Consider the following 19337-nt stretch of genomic DNA (forward strand, 5'->3'; position numbering starts at 1 on the left):
AATTGAATATACAATTTTCGTTATTGGTTGAATTTCAAATACAAAAATTATTGAATAGATAATTTTCGTAATTGAAACACAAAAAATAACAAAAATGTGTTTTCAATTACGAAAATTATCTATTTAATATTTTTTGTATTTGAAATTCAACCAATAAGTCCCGGTCCACACTGTGAAACATTTGCTGCAAAACATTTGAGTTTGTTGATGAAAGGGGAAAGAGGAATGAAAAAGGGAACTTTGTTTCATGTACATGAAGTTTTTGTTGAGTATGTCATCCACATTTATTCGTTCGTATTCGTACTGTACAGAAATGTCAAAATCTGAAAAGCAAAAACTTTACTGTGTGGACACGAATGCAGTTTCAAAGGAGAATTTAAAAATGTTTTGCAGCAAATGTTTCACAGTGTGGACCGGGACTAACGAAAATTGTATATTCAATTGTCAAAATAATCAAATTCAAAATTCAATAGAAAATATCAAGAAATTTTGTTTTTGAGCAAATGAATACTTGATTTTATTATGAAATAATTGAAACCAGTTCAATATGTGACAAATATTTGAATTGAAACGGTTTAAGAAATAGTTTTTTCTGTGTAAAAAACATACATATTAATAAATTGTATTTGTTCAAAGGTCTTAAAGGACAACACCAAAATTAGTTATGACTGGTCTTACATTGTTGCATGGGCTGGAGTTGGATCTTGTCTACTATCGGCTATACTATTATCGGGTGCTGCAGTCTGCTTGAGAAGTGAGCGCGAAAAGGAGGAACAACTAAATTTACAATACCTCATGCCAGGTAGATATACAAACAAACTTAGGTTCTTCAAATCATATTGAGACTTAGCGGATGTATTGTAATTAAATTATGGTATAAAACTCGATTTGCGCAACATATAGTAACTTAGTATCGATGTAATAACCGACTTTGTTGCATTAACCGACCATGGAATAATCAAATAGTTTATAAGATTTTGTTAATGGTATTTTCAGACTACAATAATGAGCCGGGCAACCAAAAATATGCTCTAAAAAGGGTTTTATGCGCATAAAATATGCACGAAAAATATGCTCTTAAAATATTAAAAAAATGCACTTAAAAATAGATGGTTTTCTATTTGATTTCAAAGTTTTATTAAAAAAATATATAATATAATATAATAATAATTTTCTGGAAATGTTTGTCGGGAATTTTCGGGAATTTCTTCATAAGTTTTCTTCTAATAGTTGCAATATTCAGATACTTTTCGATGGCCAAATTTGTTGCTAATTGAATTATTCTATTATATCCATAGATTTTTTCTGTTCTAGCAACAGATAGTCAGTTGGCATAGCAGTATACTGTTAAAATAACCGATTTTTTTTCACTCAACACAAGCCAGCCACAGCAGAAAAATTTGGTTATTAATAATGAATCAAATGTAATGTTTATGCTCTTAATTCATATTTAGAGAAAATAATTACAATAATAGTGGTTCAAATTTGTTTATCTACAATCAGATTTGAAAATTTTCTCTAACTACGTATGTTTTATAGATTTGACATTCTAAAGTTTTTTAATTAAAAAAAAATATATTGGCGCATATTCATAAATCATATCTAAAGTCGGAACTAGTAAAACAGAAACTAAAAAACAGTTCATAGATAGTTGTAGACAAAGTAAATTAATAAAGTAGCGACAGTAATACAACAAATACAACATTTACAAAAACCACAAGCAATTTTGTTTTTGGTTTAAGGTCTGAGCTATCAAAGTTGCCTGTTGTTGTTTTTGCTTTTGGGCTTGTTGTATTTTTCGCCACAACAACCACAAGTGAATTGACAGTTCAGACCAAAGTAAAAAAAATAGTCAGCTGTTCTACTGAGTCTACTTTATTAATTTACTTTGGTTGTAGATCTTATTCACAATTCATAACTAGCTTAGTTACTGCTTTGACATGTAGAGAAAACAAAATGTCGATAATATTTCGATCGATATATATTGTAATTATTTAAAAGGCTTATAAAGCTATTAAAAAACTATTTTTGTTCTCTAAAAAGTACATACAAAATTTATAGTTGTAATTTGTATGTAAATCAATTAAAATAAGGGCATGTAAAATTAAATTTTTCAATAGAATGTTGTTGACAAAAAAAAACACATCTCTAGATTATTTTCTTTTTGTATACATGTATTAAAATGAAATCAATCAGCTGTTTTTTGTGATTTTTTGTGAAAAACTTGTGTTTTGTATATTTATTTACCAAACTCCATATAAATTCGTTAATTTAAGTGTATTGTTCATACCTGCACATTTAAGATAAGTACATAATACTTTTGGAAGCTATAACTGGTTTTCATGAAAAAATTTTAATTAGCTGCCTAATACAAAATTAAATCAAAACAAATAAGAAAAATACGATTTTGAATGAAAAAATATGTTGTACACTTTTTAATCATTTTAAAAGTAGCTAAAATATCAATTTGACGTTATTTTTAGACGGAAAAATCACAAAGCTTCGTGTAAATTATTTGCCGTTAGCTGTTTTTTTGGGCAGTAAACTGTAAATGCACTTACCAGCATCAATGAGCAGGTAAGTGCATTGAGGTTAACTGCATTTTTAACTTACCTGCACAAAATATCGTGCAAAGTTGATTGTGCAGGTAAGTAAAAATTACTGTATTAGTAGTTGGCATTTAGTTACAACTTTACCCATGATTAAGTGCTAACTAATTGTGCTGAAAGTAACCAATTGTGAATAACTTAAATAGGTACTTAAAAAAGTCAACACTTGGTGATCGTTTATGAATATGCGCCATTGATTTCATACTGATTAAAACTACGACTCAATACCGATCAAATAACACTATTAAATTAGAAACTCTTTTAAAGGCTGGACCAACAACCAAATTTTATATTTATTTTATACTTCTTTTAAAACCCTGGTAAAATTATAAGTCAATTTATACGAAAACAAATTTCTGATTTTTGGTTTAATTTATTGTTAAAAAATTCCCGGGAATTTCCGAAAATGCAACGATTTTTTAATTTCCTCCCGGGAATGAATGAAGTCCGGTAAATTAGGAACCCTAGTGTCAACCTATACTATAATTAAACCATCAAACACTATGGTGTAAAGCTGGTTCGTATACTATGAATATGTACGTAGTATACATATCGTGGTATAGAAACCACATGTCTGTCAGGGCTATTAAGTTTTCAAATTTTCAAACTAAATCTATATTTAAAAAACTCGAGGGTGTGCCATTTGTTGGTAAAAAATTGAAATGGATTTGAAATTTTCTTTTAATTTTTTTTAGTATTTTTTACTATTTGTTAAATTTTGATATTTGTGTGAGTATATTTTTAATTTAATTCAAATATATGGAAACTAAGCTCCTTAAGCAGCGTTGACAATTTAGCGCTTTTCGCGCCATATTTAGCGCTTTTTAAGAATGCAAAAGTCACATTTTTTCCTCTTAGCGCTTTTTTTGAAAAAGGCGCTAAATCAGCGCGTTTTCTTATTTTGTTTTTGATTTGAAAAAATGGAAAATCATCTTAAAAATTTCAAATTATGCCAGTGAAACAATAAAGATAAGACGGAATCATTTTCGATAGAAGAACTCTGCATAAAATTTCATTAAATAAATGTTTCCCTACATCCAAAAAATCTTATCAAGTATTTTATTCAATCAGTGTAGGGAATTTTCAAAATTTATTCTAGCAGCACTAAACTTAATTTAAAATATCAAAAATGTAACTGAAATATTAAACTTAAAAATAGTATTTTAATGTAAAATATACTATTGTTCCAGAATTAAAACCCCAAATAGTTGAATTTAATATTATTTTTAGTGATTTTATATTAAAATGTAATTTTTAGCTCGTTCTGGCAGTATGGACGGCGCGTTTTAGTTAAAAATAGTTGACAACGCTGTCCTTAAGTCAATGAAGATAAGTCGAGTTTTCTTTAAGTAGCTTAGTCCAATTATAATTGGACCTTAACAAAATAGTAAAATATAAAAATTAAAAATTATAATACAAACAATAATATTCTATTAAGTAAACAAAAATAAAATATGCAACAAAAATATGCAGTTATGAGTTAAATATGCAAAAATATGCTATAAAACGCAAAATATGCTAAAATATGCTGTATAGAGCAAAATATGCACTACCAAATCGATGCCAAAATTCTTATAATTGTTTGAAACGTATAAATAACTAACTCATATATTTATACGACGAACAGCAATAAATATGATATTGCATATTTTTGGTTGCCCTGATAATGAGTATTAATACTTGCTTAAAATGTATGTACCATAATACAATTTCATCGTCTAAACCAAGGTTGGCTACCATTACTGCTAAGCTACCTCTAACCTTAAAATACACCGTTACGAAATAATCCATATTAGTGTTACCGTTACCTTTTTACCGTTTCGAATCGGTAGCCAACTTTGGTATAAACAAAAAAATTTATTGGATTTTCAAATACTTACATATGTATTACAATTCCATAAATTTAGTTTTCATATATGTATGTATGTCGGTTATGTATTTATAAATACATACAAAAAAGGCATAAATAAATGTGAAGAAAATAAGAAATAAAAATAAAATTCGTAGAAATACATACAGTAGCCCAATAAAGTTTACATACAGGAATTCAAATTAAATTTTTTTCATTGAAAGCTGTATTTTTAAGTTAAAAGTAATGAAATATATTTGTTAAACAAATAAATTCAGACTATAAAAAGTTAAAACAACATCACTTAAATCGGGTTTAGCAACATTTCCTATCATGTTCAAAATTTCACCGTTATTCGAATTATGGATTCTGAGTCAAATAACGAAATTTTTTTTTTTGGTTTTTTGGGCTTTAATGTTCAAAAATATTATGAAACTTAAAAACTCAGCCCTCCCAAAAGTAGGCGTGACCGACAATAAATTATTTTTTTTTGGGGTTTTGGGCTTTAATGTTCAAAAATATTATGAAACTTAAAAACCCAGCCCTCCCAAAAGTAGGCGTGACCGACAATAACTCTTACAACGGTTAACTTTTTGGCGTTATTAGAGTTTATTTTTGCTAAAATCGACGTGTATTACTATATATATATATAAAAATAGAAGAACTGCTTTAACCCTCTGCAACTGATGTCGTAGTCTGCTAGACACCGCAAAAAGCAAATTTTGCGTACCTTCCTAAAGTGGAACTAAATTAAATAAGTCATACTTTAAAAAAAACGTCATTTAATTCAAATTTTAATATTATGTTAGCTTGAAAACTATTTACTGCTATAAATAAGGCAAATAAGGTGCTAGTCAGAAACTTCAACATAGTAAATAAGTTTAAAAATGACCACACATCAGTTATATTGTAAAAATTTATCCACATCAGTTGCAGAGGGTTAAACTAAAGTAACACAATTATTTTTGCTGTATGTAGACTTTATTGGGCTACTGTATGTGCATTAGACATGCCCTTAAATAATATATTTGCTTTGGATGGGTCTTATTTTGTTCATTACTAGCTAAAACTAACTACTGCACTATTTAAGTGCAATCGGATAACTAGAACCCGTGCCGTAAATTGAAATTGACATTTGGGTCAAAATAAGGAACATCAGAATTCATTTTAGAGGTATGGTTCCTTGGGCAAAGTTTCTTATTTTGATCCCTAGAGTACGATTTTCCTTGTCACTTGTTCGATTTTTTAATCAACCAGCCCTAATGTATATACTGTTACGAAATTGTACTTGAATTCAAATATAACAATTTTAACGGCTGATTCAAATACCAGTGCCAAAACTTTAACATATCTGTGGGCATTATTAACATGAATAAAAGCTTTCAGTTGACCATTGATCGTAAGTATGGCAACGCTGTTTGCTGCGACCGTATATTCGAATTCGAATATTCATTTAAAGAATATTGTAGAAATAGAGCTTTCTAGTGTTATAAATAGTGACAGAGGTTGCAGTCGTCAGAGACGCTTTTCGAACAAACATCAACTTAGTGCTGTGTTTTTCAAGTGAATTCGTGTACATCATAAAGTGTCTGTATTTCTGAGAATTTATAAACGTGTATAAAAAACATTGAGTGACTATTTAATTCTGTGGTTGTTGTACATTTCAAATAAATAAAGAGTTGTTACAATTTTTAAACTACTAAACGGCTTTTATTTGCAATCAAAAGTATCCGGTTTGTTTAAAGGAAATAAACAAACGTTTTGAAAAGGTTAAAACGTAACAATACATATACTACATATTTGAAATTTATTAATATTCAGTAAATATCTTAAAATGTCTTAAATTTTTGTTGAAAAGGTTTCTCTTGAAATAATAGGTGGTTTCGCAAATCCAGCTTATACTGTAATTCTTGTATATTTTCACTTGTAATACACTTATTTTGTTTCTTTACAGTTTATTCACAAAAACAACCACCTTATCCACCCTACGCCAATTACCCTCAACCTCAAATGTTTGCCGGTCCATATTACCATGGGTCACAATATGGACCTTACAACTATTAAGAAGGAATACACCATCAATATCACAAATTTTCTAAGCCAATTTTTTTTTCATCATTCCAAATGTGTACCAATTTATGAAATACGTTTTAAAGATGGTGTAAACTACATACATAATTATTGGATGATTTATAGAGACCGGAAATTAATATCTAAATAAAAATTCTAGTGAACATCAAAATTATTTATTATAATCAACATATCGTACATATGTACATACAATATTTTTTACTGTTTATATTTAATTATGTATTTTAAAAGAAAGAAAACGTTACATTGAACAAGAAAGGAGAAATATGTGTATACATATTAAATGTACGAACAAAAGACTTGAGTCAACGATATTAAACATTTTTACAACGAACCTTAAGAATATAAGAAATTATTATGTATGTAATTATATATTATACGTTACTAAGTCTACTCTGTAAGCTGCAATCTTAAATATATATTATATTTGTCTTCCAAGAATCAATAAAGCTCACAACCTTTTAATAAACTTATTCAAAATTTAGGATAAAATTTATATATAGTTACATATGTACTGCATTCAATAAACAATACATACATATTTAGACTAAGTTTTATTTTAATATATATATACATATATATGTACTTACGAGTGTTTTTGACAAAAATTTGTTGTATAAAAAACTCACACAAAATGCAAATAAATTTGTTTATTATCTTATCTCAGTAATGGTTTCAACTAATTTGAATATATACCCCCCACAACCTAAAGTTGTGAATTAAGGTATATAGTTTGTCATTCTGTGTGTAACATTGAGAAATATTCATTTGAGGCCCAACAAAGTACATATGTATGGTCAATTCCATCTCATCGTATGTGACATTTGTATGCCTATAGAGTGGAATACATTTTGCAAAAATAAGAGTATCTGAAAAATAATTTGGTCTTTATATTCCATTCAGAGGGTACTATATTTTAAAATAATAAAAAGTTCTTTCGAAACATTGTTGTCCAAAATAACGAGCGAAATAAGGGTATATCGTACGTGACATAAAATGGAAGTCATTTTGAAGTACATGTAGAAATATGCGAAAATTTTCGAATCGTGAGAGGCGTAATGTTTTCTTTTAATTTCTTATACTAAACGAAATATTTGTCCTTTACAATCCGCTATATTTAAATAAAAACAATCTTTGGATGATTTAATAATAAAAATAAATTTAATATCGTACGTGACAGATTTTTCTCTTATAATAAAACAATATATATTCTGTAAAAACTAAAAAAAATTAATAGAAAATATACATTCGGTTTCAGTAATCCATTTTGTAATATCAAATAAACAATCAGAGTCAAATTCATTTCATACTATATGCTAATTGGGAGCTTAGTTTTAACCGTAATTTTAGCCTAAAACATGTCAATTAAATTAAAAAATTAAATATAGTCGGTATAAACTATTATTTTTGCCCATGATACAACCATTAGAAGGTAGAATCACTAGGGAGAGAGTTTAAAATGCTATGCCTTGTTACGTCAAATAATAGAAAAATAAAAAACAGAAATCCAAAAATACGAATAATAACAAATGAAAATTGAGAAATATTTTGTTTATATTTGAAATACAGTTCAATATAATCGGAGTCATTGAAATTATGCATGCAAATCAGTTCCATTCTTTAATTTTATTTTCAGGACATTTTATAAATCTTACATTTTGTTCAGATAAACATTTAAATTGAATTTAAAATATTTTTCAATTTAGTTAATTTTTGATGTTATTTTTCAATTGTACTTTTATTTTTTATTTTATATTAGTCTGACAATTCAAGGCATGTAGAATTGAGAACATATTTTGTAGTGATTCTACCTTTTATTGTTATATTATGATTTTTGCCAATAAAATGTTGTAATAAGCTCTACATACTTACACATAGTAATATTTTAGTGTTTTCTCCTATTCAAATCATCTTGAAAAAAAGTTTCAAGGGTTTTTCGGTTTTCGGTCGTGGTAGTCATTCTCGTAGAATTGCCCATATATCAATTCTAAGTAGATTGAGCTATGTCCGTCTGTTTGTGTAAAACATTTTCACGTCCAAGCTACATAAAAATATTGAAAAACAGTAAAATAGGCTCAATAGAGAACCAAATGTGAGACAACCTCCAAGTTTAGTGTATTTCAGATAATACATACCATGAAATATTTTACACGCAACTCCTACAATAAATTTACAAACTCTAGTGTAAATGGTAAGAATCGGTTTTTGATTTCTCCTACCCCCATACAAATTTCTTTCCGGAATATGACTAATGGTACATAAATGCGAGTTTTATTGTATTTATCACTGAAAATACCATAATGGAAGATAATGCTACATCAAGGGGTGCCAGTTACACCAATTAACACGAAGCTTGGTTAAGTGTTAACTAATAGTTATACTGTCGGTTAAAATTATTTTTGTATGACATAACCAGTATATATAAGAATTAATAACCGAAATTTAAGTCCCCAGAAAAGTTTGCCTTTTGAAAAAAAAATTACTGATAACCCCTTGAAAAGCAACCGTTTTGCTCTCTTGAGTGAGAATGATTTTAATCATCAACAGGATGATAAATCCATCCGAAACCCGTTAAAATCATCACCAATATTCCTTCGTGAAACTAGCTCCAATAGCTTATATATATAATTTTCATATTGTTCCAATAAGAAAAGGAGGTGTTGTAAAATAGTTGTGTACACTAGAACCTAAATGACAGTAAGAAATTTTTTTATACATATCAACTCAAAAGTAGCAAAGTAGTCTCAAGGAGGCCCTGGAAGAATTGGGCTACAGACAAAAATGTCAATATATTTAATAGAGACAAGGTTCCTCAGGATATTAAGAGGAATCTCCTAAGCTTAATCGTCCAGTTCAATGTAGTAATTATCAGGAATTTGGACATACAAGAAATTATTGTACCCTACTATCAGTATGCGGATACCTGCACTCTTCGTCACAATATGATATTGTAACGAGATCTAATTTTATGGTTTTGATAAAATAAAATTAATTTATATCTTAAAATTTTAAAAACCTTTATTAATTTTGTACATTGGATTCCCGAGAGGTAATAAACTTCGTTTCTTTTATACATTTTGTTGTTGTTGTTCTTCTTTTTCTTGAAGTTCACTTCTCGCAAATTGGTTTGGTTCTTCTTCTTTTTGTTCGCGCCTTATCAATTATTTGTACCTTTAATAAATTGCAGTGTTGTATTATTATTCGGACAAATTGTGACCGTATCGTAAACGAATCGTTAATCATTAAAGATTCCTGGCCGAGTTCAGGTGAGACATGTAGCCAATCGGTTGACATGTAAAACTAGATCAGTAATCTTTTCGAGTACTTCAGCTGGTCCCATCCAATCAGATTGAAGATTTGGACATTTTTCTTTACAACGTTTTGGTAAATAGACCCAAACTTGCTGGCCTGGCTGGAATTCTACAGGATTAGATCTTAAATCATACCGATGTTTCATACTGTCGGCACTAATTGTTAGGTTATCTCTTGCACTCTTTGCAGTGTACTTTTAATTTCTGAAACAAACTGCTGCGTTTATTTTCTGCTCTGGTCGGTCCCCAAGGTCCAAGGGTAAACGGATGTCACGACAAAAATTTAGAAGAGTTCTATAAGCCAATAAAGCTAGAGGCAATAGTTTGTCCAAGTTCCTCTGGTTTTCATCTACAAATTTAGCTAAATAATCTAGCAACGTTCGGTTAAACCTTTCCATCTGACTGTGGCCTCAAAGGGATCGTGCGTTTTTTCTGCTCCTAGTATTTCAAACACTTTTTGGAAAACTTGAGACTCAAAATTACGCCCTTGGAATGGTTCAGGAAAGGAACTCCAAAACGATATATTATGTTTGTGATCATAGCCTCCGCAACTACTTCAGCAGTCTGGAGAGGTATTGCTATAATATATATCTATTGCCAGCAGCTGTTAATGGTAGCTGACCTAACACATCTATGGCAACACGTTCAAGTGGGGCTCCTACAAGACTAGGTTGAAGTAATCCAACTGTTCGCCTGTATGGGCCTTTTCTAGCAAAACACACCATACAACTTCTACACCATGTTGTGACATCTACTGAACGACCAATCCAAAAATATCGTGATTTTACATTAGTCATCGTTTTATATATTCCCAAATGTCCCCCGGTAGCTGAATTATGAAGCTGGTTAAGAACTATAGAAATTAGTTCACATGGTAGAACCGCCAGCAATATAGTACCCTTTTTTGTATCTATATATGAAAAACAAAGTATATCATTTTGCACAAGCATCACAAGTAACCACAGGTGCCAATAAACGTTAATTTGTGGAGCCTCTTTATTAATAGACTGTCTGTCAGGACGGGCTCCGTCCAAAACCCACCTTCGGACCCGAGCTAGTATGTATCTTTCTGTTGCATCTCAACTAGATTCTCCGGCAACACCATAATATTTAATATATCCAAGGCTTCTTTCTGTTCGGCTCTAATACAGTGGTTACAATCACTAAATGGACGCCTTGATAAAGCATCAGCATTTCCGTGTTTTTTACCAGCACGATGTTGTATTTCAAATTCGTATTCTTGCAAACGCTCTAGCCACCTAGCCAGTTGGCCTTCTGGTTGCTTAAAATTACATAACCATCGAAGGGACGCATGATCAGTTCGCAACAAAAATAACCTTCCATATAAATACGCGTGAAAATGTTTGGTAGCTGTTACAACTGCCAATAATTCTTTTCTTGTAACGCAATAATTTTGCTCTGGTTTTGACAATGTTTTGTTGTAATATTCGATTACTATTTCAACACCATTTTGAATCTGGCTAAGTATAGCTCCAACGCCACATTGGATGCATCGGTATCTAATATGAAACTATAATTTTCATTCGGAAAAGCAAGTATGTGCGTTGTTGTAAGTTTATTTTTTAGAGTACTAAATGCATGACTTGTTTCTTGAGTTAGGGGGCGTGCCAAACTGGAAAACTGTGGTATAAACTTTCTTTAGTAAGAACAAAGTCCTAAAAAGTCACGTAGATCCTTTATAGATACTGGGGCATTCCAATCCATGACTTTTTCAATCTTAGCTGGATCTGGTTCTAATCCACAGCGGCCTTCTAATGCCTCAGATAATTAACACGTTCCTTAAAGAAATTAAATTTTTTGGGACTAAGTTTAAGTCCAGCACTTTAGAGCCACTCAAAAACTTTTCTTTGGTCAGAAATTTGCTCTTCAATGGATGATAAATGGACAATAATATCGTCCAGATAAACTAGGGCACCTCTCCAAACTAAACCCGAAAATAAACCATCCATGAGGCGTTCAAAAGTAGCTGGCGGCGGCATGAAATAACCCCCCACGAAATAACACCCCAAAATTAAAGATAAATAACCCCCCAAAATTTGGGGCCTTATTCCATATGCAATAAAACCCCAACTTTGAAAATGAAATAAGACCCCAACGAAATGAAATAATGCCCCAAACAAAAATGAAATAACACCCCATTATTGGGGTCTTATTTCATATGAAATAGAACCCCAATTTTTAAAATGAAATAAGTTCCCAAACACTGTGAAGGTGATCAAAAACAATTGGGAGTTTCAAACGGTCTGCTATTGGGTCATATTGTCATAATATCCTATAGTTTAAACACATTTTTGTTGTTTTTCAAACAAAAAAGTTTTAAACTAATAAAACTTTTTGAACTATTTTGATTGTTTTATCATAAAATAACACTTTTTTTGTTTGAAGCACAACAACAATTTGTTTAAACTATCATAATATATTAGGACCTTATGACAATATAACTTAATAGCAGACCGTTTGAATCCCCCAAATGTTTGTATTTACTTTTGCCAAAATAAAATACTGTAAATAATAACTGTAATCCAACAAAATGGACAGTTGCAATTTTGGGAGACATTTAAAATAGCATCTGCCATTAGCTTCATATCATATTCACCCCTATCGCGAATCAATATTTCACATGAAATATTTTCCCTTTTCCTTTTTCGTTCATCAACTTTGTTCACGTGAAAAAATTCCCCTTGTTGTGAAATTTTTAGATGGAATTTTGTAAACAATAAACAGCTGCTACGAACAAAATCAACTATTGTGAATGTAAAGTTCATCGTGATATTCCCGATAGCAATTTTCCCTTCGAGGGAAATAGATATTTCATGGGAACAAAATTTCACATGTTATTGCCGATAGGGGTGATTAACTGCATATTTTGAGATGTTTGCAAGGAATAAAAACAATGCTTGTAGCTTTCTCATAGAGTTTTGGATGAAATAAAAACTGTATTTGAATACGAAATGTATTCGGGTTTAATGAGATTTGTGAAAATATTGAATTGTAAATATATTTTGAATTAGTGTAAAATTTTGCAACCAAGCACCGCAGGCGAAAAATTGTGTAAAAAAAAAATCGCGCGATTTTCAAACACCATTAGAAATGTAGAGAAAAATAGAACAATATTTTTTAACTTACTAACATACAACATAAGTTTCATAAATTTTACGGAAAGAACATCTTATTAAACTCATTGCAGATGTATCGCCTCATAATATTCCTGCAAGATCTTCGCATTCGTCCCTAATTATATTCAGAGCCTTTTACTCCTTATACAATTATTTTTCGTTCTTGTGGTTGAGTTCAACATAATTCTTGGCAAGTAAGCAGTTACCACCTGTTATCATACTCACTCTTGCTTTGAAAGTTTTATTCCTGTACTTTTATTTACTTGTACTATTTTATGCCAATTTTTTGACATTCTGAACCAAAAAAAAGTCATTCTGAACCCAGTTTCAATTTCAAAATTATTTTTTTTTCTTTTTTCTTAATTTTGTGTAGTCCATCGTCCCAGACTTTATCGAAGGCTTGAGATATGTCTATAAATAATGCGGAGTAATACTGCTTGCTCTCGAAGGTTTTCCGAATAAGTGTAGTTATCCATGTACCTGTTCGATAGTACTAAGTTTCCTTCTGAAACCAAATTGATTGGTCAGGAATAATGCAATTTTCGTCAAGGTGCACTATAATTCTCTCAAGTAACAACTTTTCAAAAAGTTTTGAGAATATTGACAACAGACTAATGGGACGGTATGATGTCACTTGAGTGATATCTTTTCTCGGTTTTGGTATCATAACAAGATGGGGATGGGAAATATCCAATACGTAGTATTGAGTTAAATATGAACAAAATAATTCTCAGTGCTGAGTTGGGATGATTACTTATCATCGTGGTAGTAATATTATCTATACCAGATGATTTTCCAGCCTAAAGACCTTTTATTGTCGTCCTCACGGTAGAGAACCGGAATTTTAGTGGGGGCTGTCACCACATTATTTATGACATTATCTCTAATAGATGAATTTGTATCATTTGGGGTAAACCCATTTTCCAAGTGATTGGCAAATGCTTCGATTTTTTCAAAAGTATTTTTTGCCCATTCTCCGTTCTGAAGGCGTATGGGCGACTCATATACAATAGGGCATTGCATATTTGCTTTCCAGAGAATATATTCTGTTTTCTTAGTAGGGTCTAAGTTTTTAAGATAATTTCTCAGGTGTTCTGTGGCAAGTGTGAGCTAACATACATTTTATACTTTAACCAGTTCGTTTTCTGGTTAGGGAAACAAGAGTAAACTAAATTACTTGGAACTTCTAATAACGTTAAAACTGTAGGCGAATGGTCTGACGAGAGGTCCATAAATAAATTCTCGTTTTATATTCTTGATTACAGCGAAGTCAATTAGATCGAGAATCTTATTGAGGTCTGTAGGCCAATAAGTAGGTTGGCCACTAGATATGGCATCTAGTCTGTTAGACGATATTGCTTCTAACAGTTGCCTCCCTCTAGGAGTAATAAGGCGAGATCCGCATAATGTGGTTGAATTCCAAAACGTCTGTATGCAATGCAACCTTAAAAAGTCGAGAGATTCTTAACGCAATCTTGTAAACTCTGATAATGTTTCATATCGCAAAATGTATGAAAAAATAAAGGTAGTATGATATTTTTTTTAAATTTTAACTACGCGTTTGCTTGCTTCGTCTTGATAAAGATATGACTGCATTGCATACAAACGTTTTGGAATTCACCCTGTATGTTTTTTATTGTAATCACCAGCTGCTATAAATCTTGGACCTAGAGTCCTAAAATATTCGAGAAACTGAAGATATTGTAACTCTACTATCAGGTATATTTATGCCTGTTCCGCCACAAGCTCTACCACTTGGATATTTTGTATCATAAGTATAGTATCCTCTAATTCTGAAATAGATCTTTATGGTAAAGTGTGTTTCAGAAACGAATAGTACATCAATTTCCTGAAGCTAGAGAAATTGTTGTACTTCATTCTTATGTTGGCTGAGGCCGTTAGCATTTCATCATATATAGTTAATAGTGTTTATAAAAAACCGGTTTGTCGGTTAACCGAAAAATGGCCTTTTTTAAAAAACCGGTTTTTCGGTTAACCGACATCGAAAAAACCGGTTAACCGTCATATATGTGTAGAAAGCAAAAAATGTACAAAAAAGTATATACATTAATATTAAATAAATATAAATATACAAAAGTGCTAAGTCCATTTATTTTGTAAAAATTTCAAAATTATTATCTCAGTCAAATAGAAATGATTATAAATATGTTACTAAATATAAAATACTTGTTTTAATTATTGGTTTATTCATTAAATTTCAACCAAAAAATATAAATCACTTTTTTAATTTAATATTTGATAACTTTGAAATTTATTTTCACCTCTACTTTCTGATATGAAAGACAAAATGTTCCAAGTCCCAAAAAAGGACCTATAAGATGTAAACGTACTTCCACTTTCATAAATATTTCAAATAATGAATTTTAGAACGTTTTTTGTCTCTCCTGTAATATTTCTGAAAAGCTAACGAAATGATTAATAAATTAAAATTTTAAGAACAAAATACACTAATGAAGTCAAATTTATTGAAGGAAGGTATGTACATCGAATTCAATTTAACGTTTGGTAAGATCATCACTAAGTTTTTAATGAATCATTAGTAAGATTTAGCCTAAACTTATAGAATTATGCGGAATTTAATTTTAATTTTTAATAGTTTCATTATGTGCAAAAAAGTTTTTAAGTAAACTCATCGTCCTCTATTATTTAGAATCATTGTAATTCTTAAAAATATTAATCTAAAGAGTTTTGTATTGTAAATCAGCAGTTTAGGTTTCAAATCAGACCAATAATGTGTATACAATGAATATTAAAAATGCACAAAAACGTGAGATTTATCAATTTTAGTCCCAAATTTTAAAAACCGGTTAACCGAGTGATAAAAACCGGATAAACCGGTTAACCGAAAATCAACATTTTAAATTAACCGGTTCGCAAAAAACCGAGATTTGGAAGAAAAACCGGTTTTTCGGTTAACCGGTTTATAAACACTATTAGTTAATATTATCAATACTACTATTTGTGACATTGATCACAGTAGCATTACTATTTTCAGCAACCATTTCAGTTGTTGTTTGTTTTTCTATTTATTCAATTCGCCAATGAAATTACAATTTCTTACAGGCTAGCATCTGTTATCTTAATTAAAATCTATTTACTATAGTATAATTTAAAAAATACAAAGTTTAAATGTCATCAGTTTAATAAACGAATACTCCGTTTAATGAATATAGGATCAGTTGAAAAGTCAAGAAGATGATATAAGTTGTTGAATTGAGCACTCTACGCATCGGATCAAACTTTGCATAATTTGAACGGAAATATTGTATCTTCAGTGGAATATAATTTCTTGTTGGTCGATTTGGAACTATGAATTCGATTTTACGAAGTAGGAATTCCGAATTAGTTGTTCCATTCAGTAAATTAATCATGAATGAGATATTGATATATATTCTCCTATTTTCTTGGACCAACACTCAGGGGATGACACCTACTCATGCAAAGCATTGTATTGAAACTAGTAAAATACACTGGTGCATGTTCCTATAAACGCAAACTACTTTTTTTTTTAAAAAAATGTAAAAATTAAACAAGAACATATTTGGGGGCTACAAATTTGTTTATTAAATTAGTTAAGACTTCACTTAAAATATTGTTTACAAAAAAAAAATCATTTGTACTTTATTTATTTTTACATAATTTTCGAGTTTAACAGCCATTTTTAAGGGTATTTTCCTATAAACGCACTTTAATTTATGGGCCACTGTAGCATTATTAATAATGTTTGGATGATCCTTTGTTATGGATTGTTTCAAAAATACGGTCTGGCATTGATTCCACTAATTTTTTAAGCAGATCGGAATCAATTTCCTCCCAGACTTGTTTAATTCTTAGATTCAGCTCTGTCACAGTCATTATGCTTTCATTCTGGGCATTATTTGCATAAACTTTACTTATATTCCCACAAGTTCTCCATTGGGTTTAAGTCCAGACTACAAGCCGGCCAGTCCAACAGATGAATGCTATGTTCATTAAACCAAGATTTCGATTACTTAGAAACATGGATTGCAGCATTATCTTGTTGGAATATGCAATCTTCATCCATAAATTAGAGAAGAGCATCTTCTAACAGTTCGTTATAAACCGCACTATTAATTTTTGTTGGAACAAAACATTTTTTCGACTTGCCAACTGCGGAAAACGCTGCCCAAACCATAACACTGCCACCACCAAAATTACGTTTTGACATCTGAACATCGTTTGATCTCAAATAGTTCCAATAGCATGAGTATGAGTAAGGATAGTCTAAATTAATTTTTTTCCACTCATCGTCCACTTCATATATTTTCTTGCGAAATTTAGACGATTTTCTTTATGGTGCTTTTTTAGCATTGATTTATATTTCGGCTTTTTCCATTTTATGTTTTCATCGTTTCGTAAAATGTGTGAAACGTATTTGGAAGTCACTGGAAGATTCAATTTATTCTTTATTTGTATGGAATTCAATTTATTGCGGGTTGCTTCTTGTTTTATTAGATTAAGTTGTCTTCTTGTTAGCTTTGTATTTCCCTTTGTAGGTTTGCGAACTCCATAATTCTGACCTTTCTTCAAGAAATTTCCCAAATTCTCTATTGGAACATTCTTGTTCGTGAAAAAATTGAATTTGAATCTTTTCTTGATCGGACAAAAAAGTTCCCTTGGGCATCTTTAAAAGTGATGAAATTTATTGATGCAAATAGATAAAGTTGCAGTAAATTGAGATGTTACTATTAGAAACATCTAAAAAAAGACAAAAATTTATATTTTATTTTTGGTAACTTTTTTAAAAACAAATTTCACGTCTGCGTTTATACGAATCTTCCGCTTAAAATAGCACCAAGAACATTTAATCGCATAATTAAGGCAAACAACAAGAATAAGAAAAAAAACTTGTTTACTTTCAAAAAGTACCGTTAATTTGTCTCTCATTAAAAAGTTAAATTTTGCTATTGCATGAGAACAACAATGATATAACAAAAATACCCTACTGGATACCCTACTGTCACCGATAAGCATCTTCGCCCTCTCCTGTACGCGGTCGAGTAACTGCAAAATAGACTTCGAAGAACCGGCCCACATATGAGAGTTGTATTCCATTTTAGGTCGGGTATAAGTGGTGTAAATAGTAAGGAGATCAGATGGAGTGAAGTATTTCTTACACCGTTTTAGAAAACCTAGGCACTTGAATGCTTCTTTCGACACTCGAAAATGTGTTTTGTCCAGCGGACATAGCACTGAATACTCATGACTAGAACATCAAGAGCTTCTGATTCCTTAATATTTACACCACCCATAAAGATGGAGCAACATGATCTGTTGTGCGTTTGAGAGTTAACATACAACATTGAGTCTTGCGTGCATTGAAATCGACTCTATTCGCACAACCGCATTCAGAGATTGTCACAAGACCTTGGTTGAGCGTATCATTCATGTTTTGCCTCATTGTCCCAATCTCCGACAGGCTTGATCTATAATTGAATGCATATGAATGGCAAATGTTGCTGTCATCTGCAAAAGAGTACATAGGGTTGGAAGTTTGGCGTAGAAGGTCGTTTATAAAGATAAGAAATAGAGTAGGAGAAAGGACTGGATTGAATTGAACTCGTTTGATGAAATTCCATCTATAACAACTCGTATAGTGCGATCTCTGAGAACGCTTTAGAAATATCTAGAGCCACCACTTTACTTTCGCCAAAACGGTGTATGGAACGACACCATTTTTCCGATAGTAAGGCTTGCAAGTCTCGCGTAGAGCGTCCTCTACGAAAGCCATACTGCCGGGCGCTGAGTAAATTGTTGGAATCTAAATATTTCACAAGATGGTAGTTAACCATACTCTCCATAATTTTGGAAAGTGCAGAGCAAATTGCTATTGGGCGATAATTTTCAGGGTTGTTAGCGTCTTGATACTCTTTCGAGCTCAGGTATTGGTTGATTGCTTCCCGGCATGGCAGAACAAACCAGGTACAATTATTAGAAAGTATGTTCCCAATTTATAATTTCCCTAAAATGTCAAATGCATACAAACTAAAGAAAACTGAAAAAAACATAAAAGCAAAGCTCTTACTGCCCCGGGGAGCAGTAAGAACTTTGGCTCGTGTAGAGATATTTTACGCCTCAGCACTGTTGCCGGATTTACCGATTTATCGGCATTTTGGCGATTTTTGATAGGAAAAATGGAAAAGTGCGATTTGCCAATTTTAGTACTCAAAATTACGATTTTATGAAAAGTTTATATTTACATCAAGGTTTTCATATAATTGGGGTATTCACATGGTCTGCAATATGACTGTCATAATGTCCTAATATATTATAATAGTTTTTGTAGTGTTTTAAACAA

At 30.9% G+C, this 19337-nt stretch overlaps 1 protein-coding gene across 1 annotated transcript in view; it reads left to right on the top strand.

The window, feature by feature from the left end:
* LOC135956926 (uncharacterized) overlaps window positions 1-7210 on the top strand; it is a 41514-nt gene extending 34304 nt beyond the window's left edge. Inside the window, exons 5-6 of the mRNA XM_065507537.1 lie at window positions 637-802; window positions 6413-7210. Of these exons, the coding sequence (XP_065363609.1) occupies window positions 637-802; window positions 6413-6522 (276 nt within the window). The 3' untranslated portion in view covers window positions 6523-7210. The remainder of the gene's footprint in view (window positions 1-636; window positions 803-6412) is intronic.
* The last annotated feature ends 12127 nt before the right edge of the window (window positions 7211-19337 follow it).

Source organism: Calliphora vicina, chromosome 4, assembly GCF_958450345.1.
Source record: "Calliphora vicina chromosome 4, idCalVici1.1, whole genome shotgun sequence".
Taxonomy (NCBI): domain Eukaryota; kingdom Metazoa; phylum Arthropoda; class Insecta; order Diptera; family Calliphoridae; genus Calliphora; species Calliphora vicina.